Source organism: Mobula hypostoma, chromosome 4 (assembly GCF_963921235.1).
Source record: "Mobula hypostoma chromosome 4, sMobHyp1.1, whole genome shotgun sequence".
NCBI lineage: Eukaryota > Metazoa > Chordata > Chondrichthyes > Myliobatiformes > Myliobatidae > Mobula > Mobula hypostoma.
This window is the reverse complement of record NC_086100.1, coordinates 62787978-62804480: the sequence shown is the minus strand read 5'-3', so window position 1 is coordinate 62804480 and position 16503 is coordinate 62787978. Positions and strand designations below refer to the sequence as shown.

Genomic DNA, 16503 nt, shown 5'->3' with positions numbered 1-16503 from the left:
ACTCAGCCGGCCAGCCAGCATCAGTTGAAAAGAGTGTACTGACCCCTTTAAGCAAGACACACAAAATGCTGATAGAACGCAGCAGACCAACCAGCATCTATAGGAAGAAGTACAGTTGATGTTTCGGGCCGAGACCCTTCATCAGGACTAACTGAGAGACGAGATAGTAAGAGATTTGAAAGTGGGGGGGTGGGGGGGAGATCCGAAATGATAGGAGAAGACAGGAGGGAGAGGGAAGAAGCTAAGAGCTGGAAAGTTGATTGGCAAAAGGGATACAAGGCTGGAGAAGGGAGAGGATCATAGGACGGGAGGCCTCGGGGGAAAGAAAGGGGGAGGGGAGCACCAGAGGAAGATGGAGAGCAGGCAAGGAGTTATTGTGAGAGGGACAGAGAGAGGGGAAAGAAAGGGAAATAAATAAGGGATGGGGTAAGAAGGGGAGGAGGGGCATTAGCGGAAGTTAGAGAAATCAATGTTCATGCCATCAGGATGGAGACTACCCAGAAGGAATATAAGGTGTTGTTCCTCCATCCTGAGTGTGGCTTCATCTTGACAGTAGAGGAGGCCATGGATTGACATATCAGAATGGAAAGTGGAATTAAAATGTGTGGCCACTGTGAGATTCTACTTTCTCTGGCAGACAGAGCGTAGGTGTTCAGCGAAATGGTCTCCCAGTCTGCGTCGGGTCTCACTAATATATAGAAGGCAGCACTGGACGCAGTATATCACCCCAGCCGACTCACAGGTGAAGTGTCGTCTCACCTGGAAGGACTGTCTGGGGCCCTGAATGGTGGTGAGGGAGGAAGTGTAAGGATAGGTGTAGCTCGTGTTTCCTCGTGTTTGTGTTTTTAAATTCACTACTGTGAAGCCTCTTCCAGTGATGCCTACACTTCATCTGTGAGTTGGCTGATGTGAAATACTGCGTCTGGTGCTCCCGGTGCAGCCTTGCCTGCTCTCCATCTTCCTCTGGTGCTCCCCTCCCCCTTTCTTTCCCCCTCGGCCTCCCGTCCCATGATCCTCTTCCCTTCTCCAGCCTTGTATCCCTTTTGCCAATCAACTTTCCAGCTCTTAGCTTTATCCCTCTCCCTCCTGTCTTTTCCTATCATTTCGGATCTCTCCTTCCCCCTCCCACTTTCAAATCTCTTACTAGCTCTTCTTTCAGTTAGTCCTGATGAAGGGTCTCAGCCCGAAACGTCAACTGTACGTCTTCCTATAAATGCTGCCTTGCCTGCTGCATTCCACCAGCATTTTGTGTGTGTGTGGCTTGAATTTCCAGCATCTGCAGATTTCCTCGTGTTTACTGACCCCTTTATCCTAGTTGTTATTTCTTCAAAAAATTCCAACACATTTGTCAAGCAAGATTTTCCCTTAAGGAATCCATGCTAATTTTGGCTTATTTCTATCATGTGACTAATCCTTAACAATGGGCTGCCAACATCTTACCAACCACTCAAGTCAGGCTAACTGGCCTATAATTTCCTTTCTTCTGCCTCCCTCACTCCTTAAAGAGTGCAGTGATATTTGTAATTTTCCAGCCCTCTAAAACCATTCGAAAATCCAGTGAAAGGTCACTATTAATGCCTCCACAATCTCTTCAGCTATCCCTTTCAGAACTGAGGTGTTGCCCATTTGGTCCAGCTGGATTAACTATCTTCAGATCTTTCAGCTTCCCAAGCACCTTCTTAAATAGCAGCTACACCCACGTCTGCCTCATGACACACTCAAATTTCTGGCACACTGCTGGTTGCTTACTTACTGAAGACTGACACAAAATACTTATTAAGTTTGTTCACCATTTTTGTTCTCCATTTCAGCCTCTGTAGCATCATTTTTCAGCAGTCTCATCTGTCCTTTACTCTTTATATATCCGAAAAAAAATTTGAATCCTCTTTTCTATTGTTGGCTAGCTTGCATTTATATTTCATCTGTTCTCTCCTTATTTTTTTTTAGTTTTCTTCTTTTGGTTTTTAATACCTTCTCATTCCACTAGCTTTGCAAGAATATATTTGCTTTGACTTCCACGGTTGCCTTATCCTCCGTTTAGAATATTCCTTAAGCTCCACCCATTGCTGTTCTACAGACATCCTTGCTAGTGTCCCCTTCAGATCAAATTTGGCGAGCTCCTCTTTCATGCCTCTCTAATAGTGATAAATCTGAATTTAGCTTCTCCCCCTCAAACTGCAGGGTGAATTCTGTCATGTTATGAAAGTTATTGATGTAAATTGTACAACTTTTTTCTTACAGTTTAGGAACAATAATCTTCAGCTTATTTGTCTGTTCTGGCCAGGTGAGTAGAAAGACTATTTTATCCAAGTGTATAAGCCTTTTTTTTAGAATTGTGGATGATTATTCAGTTTGCATTTGCCTAGTTCATCAACAGATTTCCATTATATGATTCTGTTTCAGAATTCATGTGGATTGCAACTTATCAATTAGAATATAGTATACGGTGGATTCCAGTTAACTGGGACCCGTACATTCTGTCTCAAGCAACTGTCCTAATTAGGCAAAGTTTCATAGAAATAGTTAAAAAGATATAAAAAGACAAGCTGCCATTTAACTGAGTAAATAATTTTGTCTTTCAGTGAAATACAGAACACTACCAATGCTACTAGAGTACTATTAAACTGTGTATTAGTCCCTTACAGTTATTGATGGAGGAATTCATCCAGGATACACTGCCCTCCGCGTATGAAGTGTCCATGGAGGGGTAGCACTTCTAGTGAAGGGGCTTGTTGTGTCCATGCTGGGACAACTCACTCACCTTTGATCCCCTTCAGGCACTCAGCGCTCACCTGTGGCTCCAAGTAGCAGTTTGCATAAGACAGAGGCCACATCCCGGTACTGCACTTAGACAGGCGGGCTGAAGCAGGTGAAAGTAGCTGACAGGTCTCGTATCCTAATGAAATAGGGACATGCTTGTCCTTGCATGTGAAGTCAGTTCCAACCAATTGAGCGGATGTGATCAACAGTGAAATCCAATGGGCAAGAAGGTAGTTCTACGTTTCTTGGAGAGCGAAGGGTATGTAGAAGTTACAGAAGAAGTCATGGTTATCTCCTGCAACCAAGGAAGCTTCCAGTTTGTGATGACTACTGGTATCACTGGATCCCAAATTTCCAAGGTCGAGAGAGTAGAATCATCCCAGTGCCACAGCTTTTCCACTTTTAAAAGCTCTCCCGCACAGGTTTCGCTGTCGTGTTCAGATATGACAAACAACCAACACGCTGCCGTATCTGTCTGATAGACTGTAAATTAACAAATTAGTGCAGACACCTAATGTAGATAATGGACAGCCTTCATCCAATGATTTCGATGCTTGCATCCTCCAAATCTTCATTTTCATAGTAACAATCAAGATGAATGGTGAAATCATTTTATTTTCGCTTCCAGCCATTTCTGGCATCTCCAAGCCTGGATGCTTGAAACTGCAGTGATCAAACAGTTCTAAATTGTTTCACTGCTTATTTCTCGCCAAAAATCAGTGACAAAAATCAATCCTCTTTGAGCATACACGCACAGCTGACGCGATTTTTAAAAACCGTTCACTCTAATCACAGTGTAGTGTCTGACAGCCACATAAGTTCATGCAACTGATGCTGGTTAGAAACTGTTTGGCAAGACTCTTCTCCCAGTTAAGTGCTCAGTGTCCAAAATCATTGAAGAGAATCACAACTATTTTCTTGATTAGTTTTTGTTCTTTTTTGAGTTGTCACACACAAGTAGCTGCCCTGATTAACTGATGGACCAATTATCTGGAATCCTCTGTTTATGTTGAGAAAAAACAATTCACTCTTAACAAATTATGGCTAAATCCTCATTGCTCAAGACACAATTTTGTAGCCTCTTCCCATACCCCTTGACTCCCTGGGGTTTACATTCCCTGACTCCCTGGCGTGTGTGCTCTGTGGCTCCCCGGCACGTACACTCCTATCATTCTTTGGTGGTATACGTTGCTTTTGGGGCTGCCTGTAAGGAGATGAATTTTAATGTTGTATATAGTATGCTTACTTTGATAATAAATGTACTTTGAACTTTAAGAATAGAACAGTAGAGTGGTGCAAAGATTGTAGTCTAATCTATCATACAGAAAAATACTAAAATGACAATGATAGAATAACCAAGAGAGTTGGTGTTAAGAGTACAAAAGCATTGCTACACTCCAGGGGGTGGGGCTGTGAAAGTGATGTTTGATTTGGGAGTCTGATAGTCATTGAGGGGGGGGGGGAGCGCGGGGAGGCCTCCTGAGACATTCCACCATTCCATACTTAGAAGCATCAATGAAAAGAAATATCATTGTTGTTTTTTTTTTAGGTTATTGTTGCATCTGGAGCCCTGTTGAATGCTTTTTGGCTAATGGAATTTGGAAGATTTGTGTTTGGGTAAGTTGATGTTTGTTTCTTTGCCAAGCATGTGTTGGTCAATATGAACTCCTTGATTCCTTACAGTCATGGCAACAATTATTCTATTTATATCTTATTAAAGTTGGCATAAATATATTTATTTGAAGATATTTGGTACTTGACATGAAGGTAACTGATTAGAACATCTACAGGCATAGTGGTGGAAACAGATGTGATAGTGATGTTTACGGAATGAATATGGATTCATATGCAAGCAGAAGAAATTCATTTTAATTTAATATTTATGCACAGCATTGACATCACGATTTGAAGGGCTGTTCTTCTGCTGTACTGTTCTCTATTCCATGTTCCACACATACTAAGCCTAAAGGATCCAAAAGGAATGAAAAGAAATCTCTTCTTAACATATTGGTCATTGTTTTAAAGTTCATTGTCCTAATGTTGGAGAAATGTGTCGAATTAACACAGTTTTTTTTAATTAAGTTTGTAAGAATTGGCTGCATGATTTGAGTATGTACAGCCTTATCTGTTGTTTCACTTTTCTATCATCCAAGTTTGGTTTACAGTTATTGGTTATAATATTTGTTTAAATGTCTTCATTGGTATATCCAGGGATTTAAAAAAAAGAATTGGGCTGAATGCATGTTCACAATGTTTTCTTTGATGATCTGTGTGGTTACATTAAAAAAAACAAAACAAGGACAATTAAAACTTCCATTTGTGCAGTGCATTTACCTCAAGGTATTTTAAAGGGTCACCATTAGATAAACCTAACCTCGAACTAAGTTAGGATTCAAGTGAAGGGTCTCGAAAGAGGGAAGAGGCAGTGAGAATTGTACACTGACATGAACCAACAATGAGGTTCTGACTTTATCTGTGCCATCCCTGAGAAAATGTTTGCATCTCTAATATTGCTTAACTCCAACTTTGCCAAAACTGTGTTACTAAAATGAACTTGTCTTTGCTGTCCTGAAACTTCAACAACCAACAACTCTAGCTGTCTTTATCCGCTCTGCATAGATATATCATCCAGAGCTTTGTTTACTGATCCTAACTTGCATCAACTCCTTGTCACCCATTTTTCCTGTACTTGCTGACCTGCATTGATTCTTGGTTGATGTTTACTTTCATTTTTAAATTATCATTTTTATTTTAAGATTCTTCTATGACCTTGCCCTTTTAATTCACCTCTCCCTCTTAACTCCACGTGAGGAAATCTGAATATCAGTTACCACTTTCTGTCCTACTTTATCTGGTCTGTAATACGGTAGTTCCAAAACTGGAGTGTTTAGCTTTGGCTGTCATGCCCTAAGTTCTGGAATTCCTTCTCTAACACTTTTGGCTTCCTCCCTCTCTGTATCCTTGAAGATATTCATGCACACTTATTTCCTTGACTTTTTTGTTATCTGCTGTAGTGTCACTGTCAAATTTTGTTTATTTTCACATAAAATGCCTTTGATATTTCATTCCATTAAAGTCTCCACAAAAATATAGGTTATACCTGTACTGAAATCATCTGTCCAACTAACTTATTTTCTTTGCCTAAGCCTTGAACCTATACTTTTTACAAGTTTATTTCAGAGATTAAGGTGGACTAATTGCCAGACCTCAGAGATATGAATTTGGATTCTACCTCAGCAGCTGAAAAACCTCACGTGGAATAAACAACTATCTTATTAATAATCACGAATATACTAGAATGTGATAAAGCATCAGATTCATTAATATCTTCAGAAGGAAGTCTGCAATCCCCACCCAGTCTGACATAGAAGTAACTTTCATCCTTCAAATGTGGTTGACTTGTGACTGCCTCCTTGGTTCAGGGGTAAATACTGAATAAATATTGAGTTTCCCAACAATGTTTGCATTGTGAACACGTGAATTTTTTGGAAAAAAATTGTCACATCTTCTGAATACAACCCATTGATTATATTCACCTAACACACATCAAAGTTGCTGGTGAACGCAGCAGGCCAGGCAGCATCTCTAGGAAGAGGTACAGTCGACGTTTCAGGCCGAGACCCTTCGTCAGGACTAACTGAAGGAAGAGCTAGTAGGAGATTTGAAAGTGGGGGGGGGAGGGGGAGATCCAAAATGATAGGAGAAGATGGGAGGGGGAGGAATGGAGCCAAGAGCTGGACAGGTGATTGGCAAAAGGGATACGAGAGGATCATGGGACAGGAGGCCCAGGGAGAAGGAAAAGTGGGAGGGGGGTCAGGATGAGGATTTTCACGTCAGGACGAGAGAGATGCCCTCCTTTTTTAAAGAAAGGGGCTTCCCTTCCTCCACCATCAACTCTGCTCTCAAACGCATCTCCCCCATTTCACGCACATCTACTCTCACTCCATCCTCCCGCCACCCCACTAGGAATAGGGTTCCCCTGGTCCTCACCTACCATCCCACCAACCTCCGGGTCCAACATATTATTCTCTGTAACTTCCGCCACCTCCAACGGGATCCCACCACTAAGCACATCTTTCCCTCCCCCCCCCCACCTGCTCTCCGCAGGGATCGCTCCCTACGCAACTCCCTTGTCCATTCGCCCCCCCCATCCCTCCCCACTGATCTCCTTCCTGCCACTTATCCTTGTAAGCGGAACAAGTGCTACACATGCCCTTATACTTCCTCCCTTACCACCATTCAGGGCCCCAGACAGTCCTTCCAGGTGAGGCAACACTTCACCTGTGAGTCAGCTGGGGTGATATACTGCGTTCAGTGCTCCCGATGTGGCCTTCTATATATTGGCGAGACCCGACGCAGACTGGGAGATCGTTTTGCTGAACACCTACGCTCTGTCCGCCAGAGAAAGCAGGATCTCCCAGTGGCCACACATTTTAATTCCACATCCCATTCCCATTCTGATATGTCTATCCACGGCCTCCTCTACTGTAAAGATGAAGCTACACTCAGGTTGGAAGAATAACACCTTATATTCCGTCTGAGTAGCCTCCAACCTGATGGCATGAACATTGACTTCTCTAACTTCCGCTAATGCCCCACCTCCCCTCGTACCCCATCCTTTATTTATTTATATATGCACACATTCTTTCTCCCTCTGTCCCTCTGACTATACCCCTTGCCCATCCTCTGGGTTTTCCCCCCCCCCCCCTTTTCCTTCTTCCTGGGCATCCAATCCCATGATCCTCTCATATCCCTTTTGCCAATCACCTGTCCAGCTCTTGGCTCCATCCCTCCCCCTCCTGTCTTCTCCTATCATTTTGGATCTCCCCTTCCCCCTCCCACTTTCAAATCTCTTACTAGCTCTTCCTTCAGTTAGTCCTGACGAAGGGTCTCCGCCCGAAACGTCAACTGTGCCTCTTCCTAGAGATGCTGCCTGGCCTGCTGCGTTCACCAGCAACTTTGATGTGTGTTGCTTGAATTTCCAGCATCTGCAGAATTCCTCGTGTTTGCGAATTTATTCACCTATTCTCTCTCATCTCAACTGCCAACCACTCAGCTGTCGTGCTGATACTGGAGCAAGGTTTCACCACTCAGTCTCCAACAAATCTGCTTTTGTATTTCATTCTTGACCACACTCCTTGCAATTAAAGCCCACAATTCCAGTCATTTCACTTTCATCCTTAAATATGGTGCTATTTCCCACATTCGTATCTGTTTCCGCAACTCCATTTTGAATTTTCGAAGGGCCATAGGGCTTGTCTCAGAATGTAATTATCGTGCTTCATGTGCTTTTAATGTTTTCTTGCTATTCTTTTGGAACAGTTTTAATTTTTGCTGTTATTGAATTACTTGAAACTAATCTTAAAGTCTTTCTTTGTGGTTATATCCTTTTTTTTAATCTACACTTACCCTTGGTAATTATATTCCAAGCCCTCTAGTGGGGAATTTCTTTCTCCTCATTTTTTGCCAGCTTGCTTAACCTGTAACTAGTCCTGAATAGCTGCAGTTTTTTTCTCTGTTACACATCGAGAGGACAGAATTCTTTTCCCTTATCTCTAAGTGATCCTTTTTTTCATTACTGTCTTGAGCTGTGTCAGGCAATTTCCATTTTAGCTCGCCTTTGACCCTGCATAGAACTTTAAATCCAATATCAATTTTATAGAATCAATACACTTCCACCTTAGTTAATTGGAGTTAGGTTTTTTATGTAACTTCTTACTGTCATGTTTTGGTTGTCTTTTATTTTTATTGTATTCGGCACTTGATTCTATATTGCTAAAGTTGCCTTATAGTTTCAACTTGGAATGATCCAGCAATATTTAATGATGGTATTCTAAGATTTTCTAATTTTTTCACTTCTTTCACTACAATGTGATGTTTAAAAATGGCTTCTACCTGCATGTCAAAAGGAGTATCCACTTTGCTGTATGGGAGTTGGCATCATTTAATTAATAAAATGGCGGTGCAGCTTAATCACATCTTTTTCCTTCAACAGGATTGGTGGAGAGTCACTGGCAGTAGCACAGAATACATATGCAGTCAGCTGGTTTAAAGGCAAAGAACTGAACCTTGTGTTTGGATTACAGCTGAGCATGGCTAGACTGGTATGATTGCATAATTTAGATCCAGAAATATAGAACAAAAGTCCCAAAGGGTTATCAAACTTTGATTTTCTTCATTAAGATGTCTGGAAATACCATTTTAACACACATCTGCAGTAAAGAACATCAGTAGAGCTAATCATAAATATAATTTTGTGCTAGGTTTCAGTAATCTTTCGATCTGTTTGTTTGCACCAATGAACTATTAATGAGCATGTGACAGTGAAGCAATCGAGCATTGTTGTGATAAACATAATGAGCATAAAACTGGGGAAAGGTGAATTGGATTAGGGAAAGAAAGGAATACTGTTGCCCTGTTTTAGATTTAGTATGATTGTTTTTCTTTTTTTATAAATTAGTTTCATTCTACTAGCTGGAATTCTGTTGCCTCAGTACTATAAGGTTTGAGAGCATAGTAAAGTTTATGTTCCTATTTTTCTTAAAAGATGTGTTCGTACATTAGAACCCCATCTAATCAGTCTTCAAATTCACCTCCAGCTTGGTAATTCTTTCAATTAACATTTGCTGTTCAGTTAAGAACTTGAATCTCAATATCTGCAATATTTTGTTATTTCTGTTTAGTGTTCCATTGCATGCTTTGTTCAAAGGTCCTAAAGGCCCAATAACCCTTTGACTGGCTAGCTCTTGTTTTCTGTACTTTCAGTACTTGGGATGTTTGCAGAATACCGAACAGCTTGTAATGTGATCTAGCCAAGAAATAGATTAGACACAATTTCTTCTAACTTCTCAGTTGATTAGATTGTGTAATTGGCATGAATTTATTTCGTTGACTGCATTTGTTATGCAGGTTGATAATCAAATCTACGCAGAAGCTTCATCATTTGTTTGTTCATGAAAGAAATATTTTATTTTACCTTAATGCAATATTTAGTATTTTTAATTCGTCTGCATTAAATATTTTCTATTACTTTCCCTTCAAAAGTAGCTCTTGCAGTTTCTTAGCTGCCTTCTGATTCCACTGCTCTTAATTAGGTTCAAGTTGGCAAAGTGTCAGAAGCATATCATCAGGGCACTACTTTTCAATTTTATTCTCAAGGGAAGGGAAAACTCAAAGTGCTAGTTAGAAGTCTATTCAGATGTTTCTAAAAAAATCTGGAAATTAATTTATATAAGTGTACCTTTAAAGTGTTACCATCTCTTCAACAATATAGTGGTTTTCATGATTTTTTTTCATAGAGATGCAAGTGAAGCACATGGAGTAATTGTTTTATTTTATTGAAACTTTATTTTAAGAAATACAAACTAGATCTAAGACCATAAAGTTTAAACTTTGCTGTTTTACAGGGCAGTACTGTGAACATGAACATTATGGGATGGATCTATTCCCGAGCAGCAGTGATGGTAGGCTGTACAGGCTACAAGACTCTTGGTATAAGCCTCATGATAGGTGCGTACCTCATTTTTAACTAAATGATTTCACTAAGCAACATCCTGATTTGAATGTCAGTCATCTTTGTTATTTTTCATGTATTTATATTCTCTTGTAATTCAGGTTTGAGAAGTTCAATTTTCAATAATGATTGCTTCTCAGTTATTATGCTAATTAACTGGCACAGAAGTGAAAGCATTACTTGTTTGAGGGCCAGTCATGGTTCATTTAGTAAGTCTGGCAAGAAAGATTCAGAAAGGAGATAGTTTCTAGGTTTTTGATTCAGAATTTCACCGCTAACCTTTCAGTAGAAAAATAACTTGTTTCTTCTGAAATAGTTGTTGTACTGAAATTGATTGATATTTGGTATTTGGATATTTGAGTACATTACTCATAATTCTTGTGTAATGCCAGCGTAAGCAAAAGTGTTTCTTGACTTAATCATTTTTCTCACTGGACTATAAGTAAAATGGATTTGATATTTACAAGTAATCTTTGGTTTGCTGTTGTATGACATCGTTTCTCTGCAACTAATATTTAAAAATCAGTAAAATATAGAAAGGGTGAATGTGGCTCATTGAGATTTGGATTTTGAAGTATATCATTACTGTATTGCACTAACTTGTCAGCATCCTCTAGATATTGTCAGTTTACTTAAAAATTGTAATTTTAGGTTTCACTTATTTTTTGAGGATCATTTAGATGCATACTAGGATGACGTTGGGCTTCAAATGAGTTTTAAACTAATTATTTACCTGCCAGTTGTGGCAATTCATGTAAACATTCTTTGTCATAATTTGAGAAAGTATACTCTCTGGACCAGTACTTTCCCCTCCTTTGGGGTAAAATACCAGACATTTTGTGCAAAGTAATTTTTTTAAGTGAGCAGAATGACCAATTAATCTCCATTAGGTTGTGGAATATGTTGGTTTATTTAGGATTCTTCAGTTTGTATTTTTTTAATTTTCTCTATTGAACAGTTTGAACATCATTTAACTGTATTTCTCTTTGTGTAGCTGCCTCAACATGTGTTTTCTCCTTGTTGTGTGCGTTAATCATTGGTTACTTAGACAGAAGAGCTAAAAGGATTTTAAACAAAGATCAAGGGAAAACAGGTGCGATCAAATCTTTATTGTTTTGATAGAAGTAACTGAAACTGAACGTTTTAAACATTCAACTTGGAAAGCCATGATGGAATGAATATGATCTAATTTGTATAACTTGCAACTATCACTTGTAGTCCAGTTTCTCTCCTTATTGATATGAGCACTTTCTTTCAGTAGGTGGCTGATTAGATGCTGCAATTTTTTTCAAATTTAGTAAGTTAAAGAGAGGGTGAAGGTCACTAACTTTAAGATGGCTGCTAAAACAGTTATTATAAGGCATTTTTAACATTGTGCCTTGTATACTTTAAATGCTTGCTCAAAAGTTTAAGTATGAAACTTGAGTGTTAAACATGTCGTTGGCAGGCACCTTTACTCAGCAAAGTTTGTGCTCCATCCACAACCACCAGAGTTTGATGAAGGCAAATTGTATATCAGGCTTCTGCTGTATTGCAGCATGAGCAAAAGAAAGTGACTGGTCCATGATATGTAGGAATTCTGTTCTTTCTTCTCATTTTTGAGATTGAGAATACTCTTTATTAACATTTTTGATCACATTCCTTCCTGCAGTGGTAATATATGAGTAGAAATCTACTGGGATAATTGTTACTGGATTGAGAGGCACCAGTAACAATTAATGAGTTGGGTTACAAACGAAGTTCTGAAAAATAGGCATTTTGATAATCTGTGTGCATTCCTGTTAATTGCTAATCTATTAAAATAATTGACACACCAAATGCTTGACAATTTTTCTCATCTTTCTAGGTGAAGTCATTAAACTGACAGATGTAAAAGATTTTCCACGAGCCCTCTGGCTGATATTTGTCATTTGTGTATGTTATTATGTGGCTGTATTTCCATTTATTGGACTTGGAAAGTAAGTGCATTTTCTGTAATTGCTTAATGTCAATTTTTTTTTATTTTAGGGGCGTTGATGTTTATTTTATGAGAGGCAGGCAGTGGGAAAGCATTTCAGTATTTGGTATTTAATGTATTTATGTGATGTAGACATGTTAATCTTGAGATGTCTAAGAGCAGGAACTTGGAAGATGCCATTTTGTGGTAATTGCCATATCTTGGGTTGGAAAAACATTTCATCATGTTTTAAATCGTGGAGGAAGAGCTCTGAAAGGAAAATAAATTCATTGACTCAAAATAATATCTTGGCATGGACCTTTGACAGTTGTAAATGCTTTTCAGATGTCTCAAAATTTCAGAGTACTGTAGCCCAAGAGAAAGAAAATGACTGGACAAAAGAATGCTGATAGTGGGATGATGCCAACTAATCATTGACAAAGCAATGGAGGGCTATTGTACAGTTGCAAGAAAAAGTTTATGAATCCTTTCCAATTACCTGGTTATCTGCATTAATTACTCATAAAATGTGGTCCCATTTTTTAAAGTCACAATAATAGATAAACATAATCTGCGGAAATTAATACACACAAACAATTGTACTACTTGTCAATACAGAGTACAGCATTTAAACAATCACTTTCTAGGTTCAAAGAAGTTTGTGAACCTCTGGGGTAATGCCTTCTGCAAAAGCCAATTGGAATCGGGTGTTCCAATGAGAGAGATGAGAGGGAGGTGTGGTTGTAGAGGTGCCCTGCCCTATAAAAAAGACACACAGTCAGGATTACTGATGAAACCTGCTCTTCTCAAGAAAGATCTGCTTATGTGCATCATGCCTTGGTCAAACCAGTTAGAGGACGTTTGAAGAAGAATTGTAGAGGTGCATGAAGCTGGAAAAGGCTACAAAGACATTTCTAAAGACCTGAGTGTTCATCAGTGCACAGTAAGAGAAATTGTCCACAAATGGAGGGAATACAGTACTGTTGCTACTCTCCTTAGATCACACCAAGAGCACAACGTGCAATGCTGAAGGAGGCGATAAAGAACCCAAGTGTAACAGCAAACTACCTGCAGAAATCTCTAGAACTTGTTAAAGTCTCTATTCGTGTATCCACAGTAAGAAAAACACTGAATAAGTATGGTGTTCAGGGAAGGACAATACAGAGCAAACCACTGCTCTCCAAAAAAAAACATTGCTGCATGTCTCAAGTTTGCAAAAGACCACTCAGATGTTCCATAACACCTTTGGGACAATGTTCTGTGGACAGATGAGACAAAAGTTGAACTTTTTGGCAGAAATGCACACTGCTGTTTGGAGGGAAAAAGGCAAAACACACAAACAATAGTTCTTGTCCCAACTGTGAAGCATGGTGGAAGGAGCATCATGGTTTGGGGCTGCTTTGCTGCCTCAGAGCCTGGACAGCTTGCAATTGTTGAGGAAACAATGGATTCAAAATTGTAAAAAGACATGTTGTACAAGTAAGTGTCAGGGTAGCGGTCCATCTCCTGAAGCTGAATGGAAGTTAGATGATGCAACAAGACAGTGATCCAAAACACAAGAGTAGATGAACAACAGAATGGTTTAAAAAGGAGACAATTTTTGTTTTGGAATGGCTAAGTCAGAATTCAGACATAAACCCAATTGAGATGCTGTGGCATGTGAAGAGGGTTGTTCAATCAAGTATCCCTGAAATATTGATGAACTGAAACAGTTTTGATGGAGAAATGTTTTAAAATTCTGCCTCACCATTGTGCAAGTCTGACCAGCAGCAACAGGAAACATTTGGTGGAGGTTACTGCTACTAAAGGAGGTTCTACTAGTTATTAAATACAGGGATTCACATACTTTTTCCGGCCTAGACTGTGAATGATTAAACATTGCGTTCAATAAAGACATGAAAAGTACTATTGTTTGTGTATTATTAGTTTAGGCAGATTGTGTTCCTCTGTTACTGTGACTTAGAGAAAGATCAGGTCACATTTTATGAATAACTAACGCAGAAAACCAGATGATTGCAAAGGGTTCACAATTTTTTTCTTACAATTCTATGTAACAAAGTCGTTTTGCAAGTTGCGTAGCAGAAAGATTAAGTTGTTCTTATACAGGTATTCATAGAAAGAAGAGAACTCAATTTCAGTCTCAAAAGGGAAATCATGAGCTGAGGTGGTACTTGATTGGAAAGAGAATAAGCTGTGCTTTGCTGGAGAAGGTGTGCAACATTTAATTATTTTCTGAATTATTCATTTTTTTTTAAATTCCCATATGACATGCTTGAATTACAAAAATGAATGAGGTGAATTAGCCAAATAAGCTGCGGAAGATTATCATGAGAAAGAAACAAATTATTTTCAAATAAAATTGTTGGCATTTAATGAAAATGGCAGACATCCCATGCATGCTTTTCAAGCAATGGTATCAATGAAGTTACTTGTAGTTTAAAGAGGAAGGTTGTCCTGAGCAAGCAGGGAGGTTCTGTTTGTGAAACAATTTCACTGAAGCATTAAGCTGTTCAAAGATACTGCTCTTAATGTTGCAGGATTCCTTTACTGCACGCCTAGCCAATGAATTTGGAGTAATAGATGACACAAGGATGTATTTGGAGATGGAAATACTGTAAATGTGTGCTCAGAGAAGTGGATCTAAAATTGATAATTTGCTAAAGTTATTTTCCTAAATTCTTGTATGACCTGAGTTGAGCACTATTCGATGGAGTACAACAAAACTCTGATAACTGTGACAAATTTAAGACTTTTGTATCAGTATAGTAAATTTTCCTGACTACAGACATTTTGTCTGGTTTTAGATTTTAATTGTTTCTATCTGCCTTCTATCATAAGACAATCAAGAAAAAAAACAGGCACTTGTGATTTGAAAACTTGGAAAGCATCTATTTGAATTTAAATAGTATCCAGCCATTATCAAAGGCAAAAATGATTTTATCAGATGCACAAGTACATGTGTATACGCAAGTACAACAGCAGCATATAGGCAGCAGAAAACAATTAAAAATAAATTATACACAGTTTTTACATGGATTAACAATTTTAACAAAGTCTATTTTAGTGCAAAGTTGTCAAAGAATTCATAGTGTTGCTAAACTGAAGTGATTAGCATTTGATATTTGGTTCAAGAACAGAATAATTGAAGAGAAGTAGCTGTTCTTGAACCTGGTGTTGTGGGCTTCAGGATTCAAGATGGCATAGACTAGATGTTAGGGATGTTAGATGCCTCCTTGAGGGCAACACCTCCTGTAGCTGGGACTGGTGGGGGTAAGGATCTACCTATGATATATTGGGCCGAGTCCGCTACTCTCTGCGGCCTCTTAAACTCCTGCACATTCAAATTGCCATACCAGATTATAATGCAACCTGTCAGTGTGCTTTCAACAGTTGTTCCTTTTTGCGCCTTATGGCACATTGGGCGGCATTTTTGTCGTTTTCGTAGCATTTCACTTTTTTTTACAAGGCAGAGTTGCTAGCATGACTCTCAACTCAGCATGGCGCAGTGCTGATATCACAACACCACTGGCCGGCGGCTTTCAACAACATGCCTGTAGAAGTTAGTTTCAGTGTTCGATGAGAAGCCGGGAATAACCTCTTTAGAAAGTAAAAATGCTGGTCTGTTTTCCCTTGGTTTTATCTGTGTCCTGGGCCCAGGACAGCTTCTGACTTTCTCCACCACCGATTTCCAAGGAAGACTGGCACATGTTTATTTCTTCAATAAATGTGTATGTTTAACATGCTTTTATTTATACCTTGTAGAGTGTTCTTCATTGAAAAATTCAACTTTTCTCTGAAAGAAGCCAGTTTAATTAACAGGTATTTTAGTTATGATCAATTCTGGATTTGCTTGTCAAGAAAATTGTTGGGATTAGCAATGAAGGATTAGTGAGACAATTTACAGCATCTGTTTATATCACTTCAATTTAATACCTTTAAATTCTCTGTATTTGGTTTTTTTTGGTTATGAATTTATTTGTATACTTAAGCAACTTGTGAGTGCTTCAGTTCTTTAAACATCTTATTTTGCAATAGTATTGTCAGATCAGATATTTTGAATAACTTTGCAGTCAATTCAATAACAATATGCTGGTAAATTGCACCTTGATTTATTGAGATAAATCCTGTTGGGGCAGAGGATTGGAAAGCAAATTTTAAGAAATAATTTAAGAAACATTAAACTACTTTCTACTATGTCCAGTTTGTTCATTGCAGATCTGTTAAATGTTGTCCATTTTAGATACGTTAGTTTAAAATGGCGTGTGGGACATGACATTTACCAGCCGAGACACAC

At 38.9% G+C, this 16503-nt stretch overlaps 1 protein-coding gene across 3 annotated transcripts in view; it reads left to right on the top strand.

The window, feature by feature from the left end:
* Positions 1 to 16503, top strand: part of mfsd1 (major facilitator superfamily domain containing 1) — a 57595-nt gene that overhangs the window by 15688 nt on the left and 25404 nt on the right. For all 3 annotated transcript variants that reach the window (XR_010017661.1, XM_063045861.1, XM_063045862.1), the window contains exons 4-10: positions 2242 to 2284; positions 4310 to 4377; positions 8756 to 8864; positions 10167 to 10269; positions 11268 to 11366; positions 12120 to 12231; positions 15972 to 16028. Coding sequence is in view for 2 of the 3 variants with exons in the window: in XM_063045861.1 (XP_062901931.1) it covers positions 2242 to 2284; positions 4310 to 4377; positions 8756 to 8864; positions 10167 to 10269; positions 11268 to 11366; positions 12120 to 12231; positions 15972 to 16028 (591 nt within the window). In the remaining variant the exon portion in view is untranslated. The remainder of the gene's footprint in view (positions 1 to 2241; positions 2285 to 4309; positions 4378 to 8755; positions 8865 to 10166; positions 10270 to 11267; positions 11367 to 12119; positions 12232 to 15971; positions 16029 to 16503) is intronic.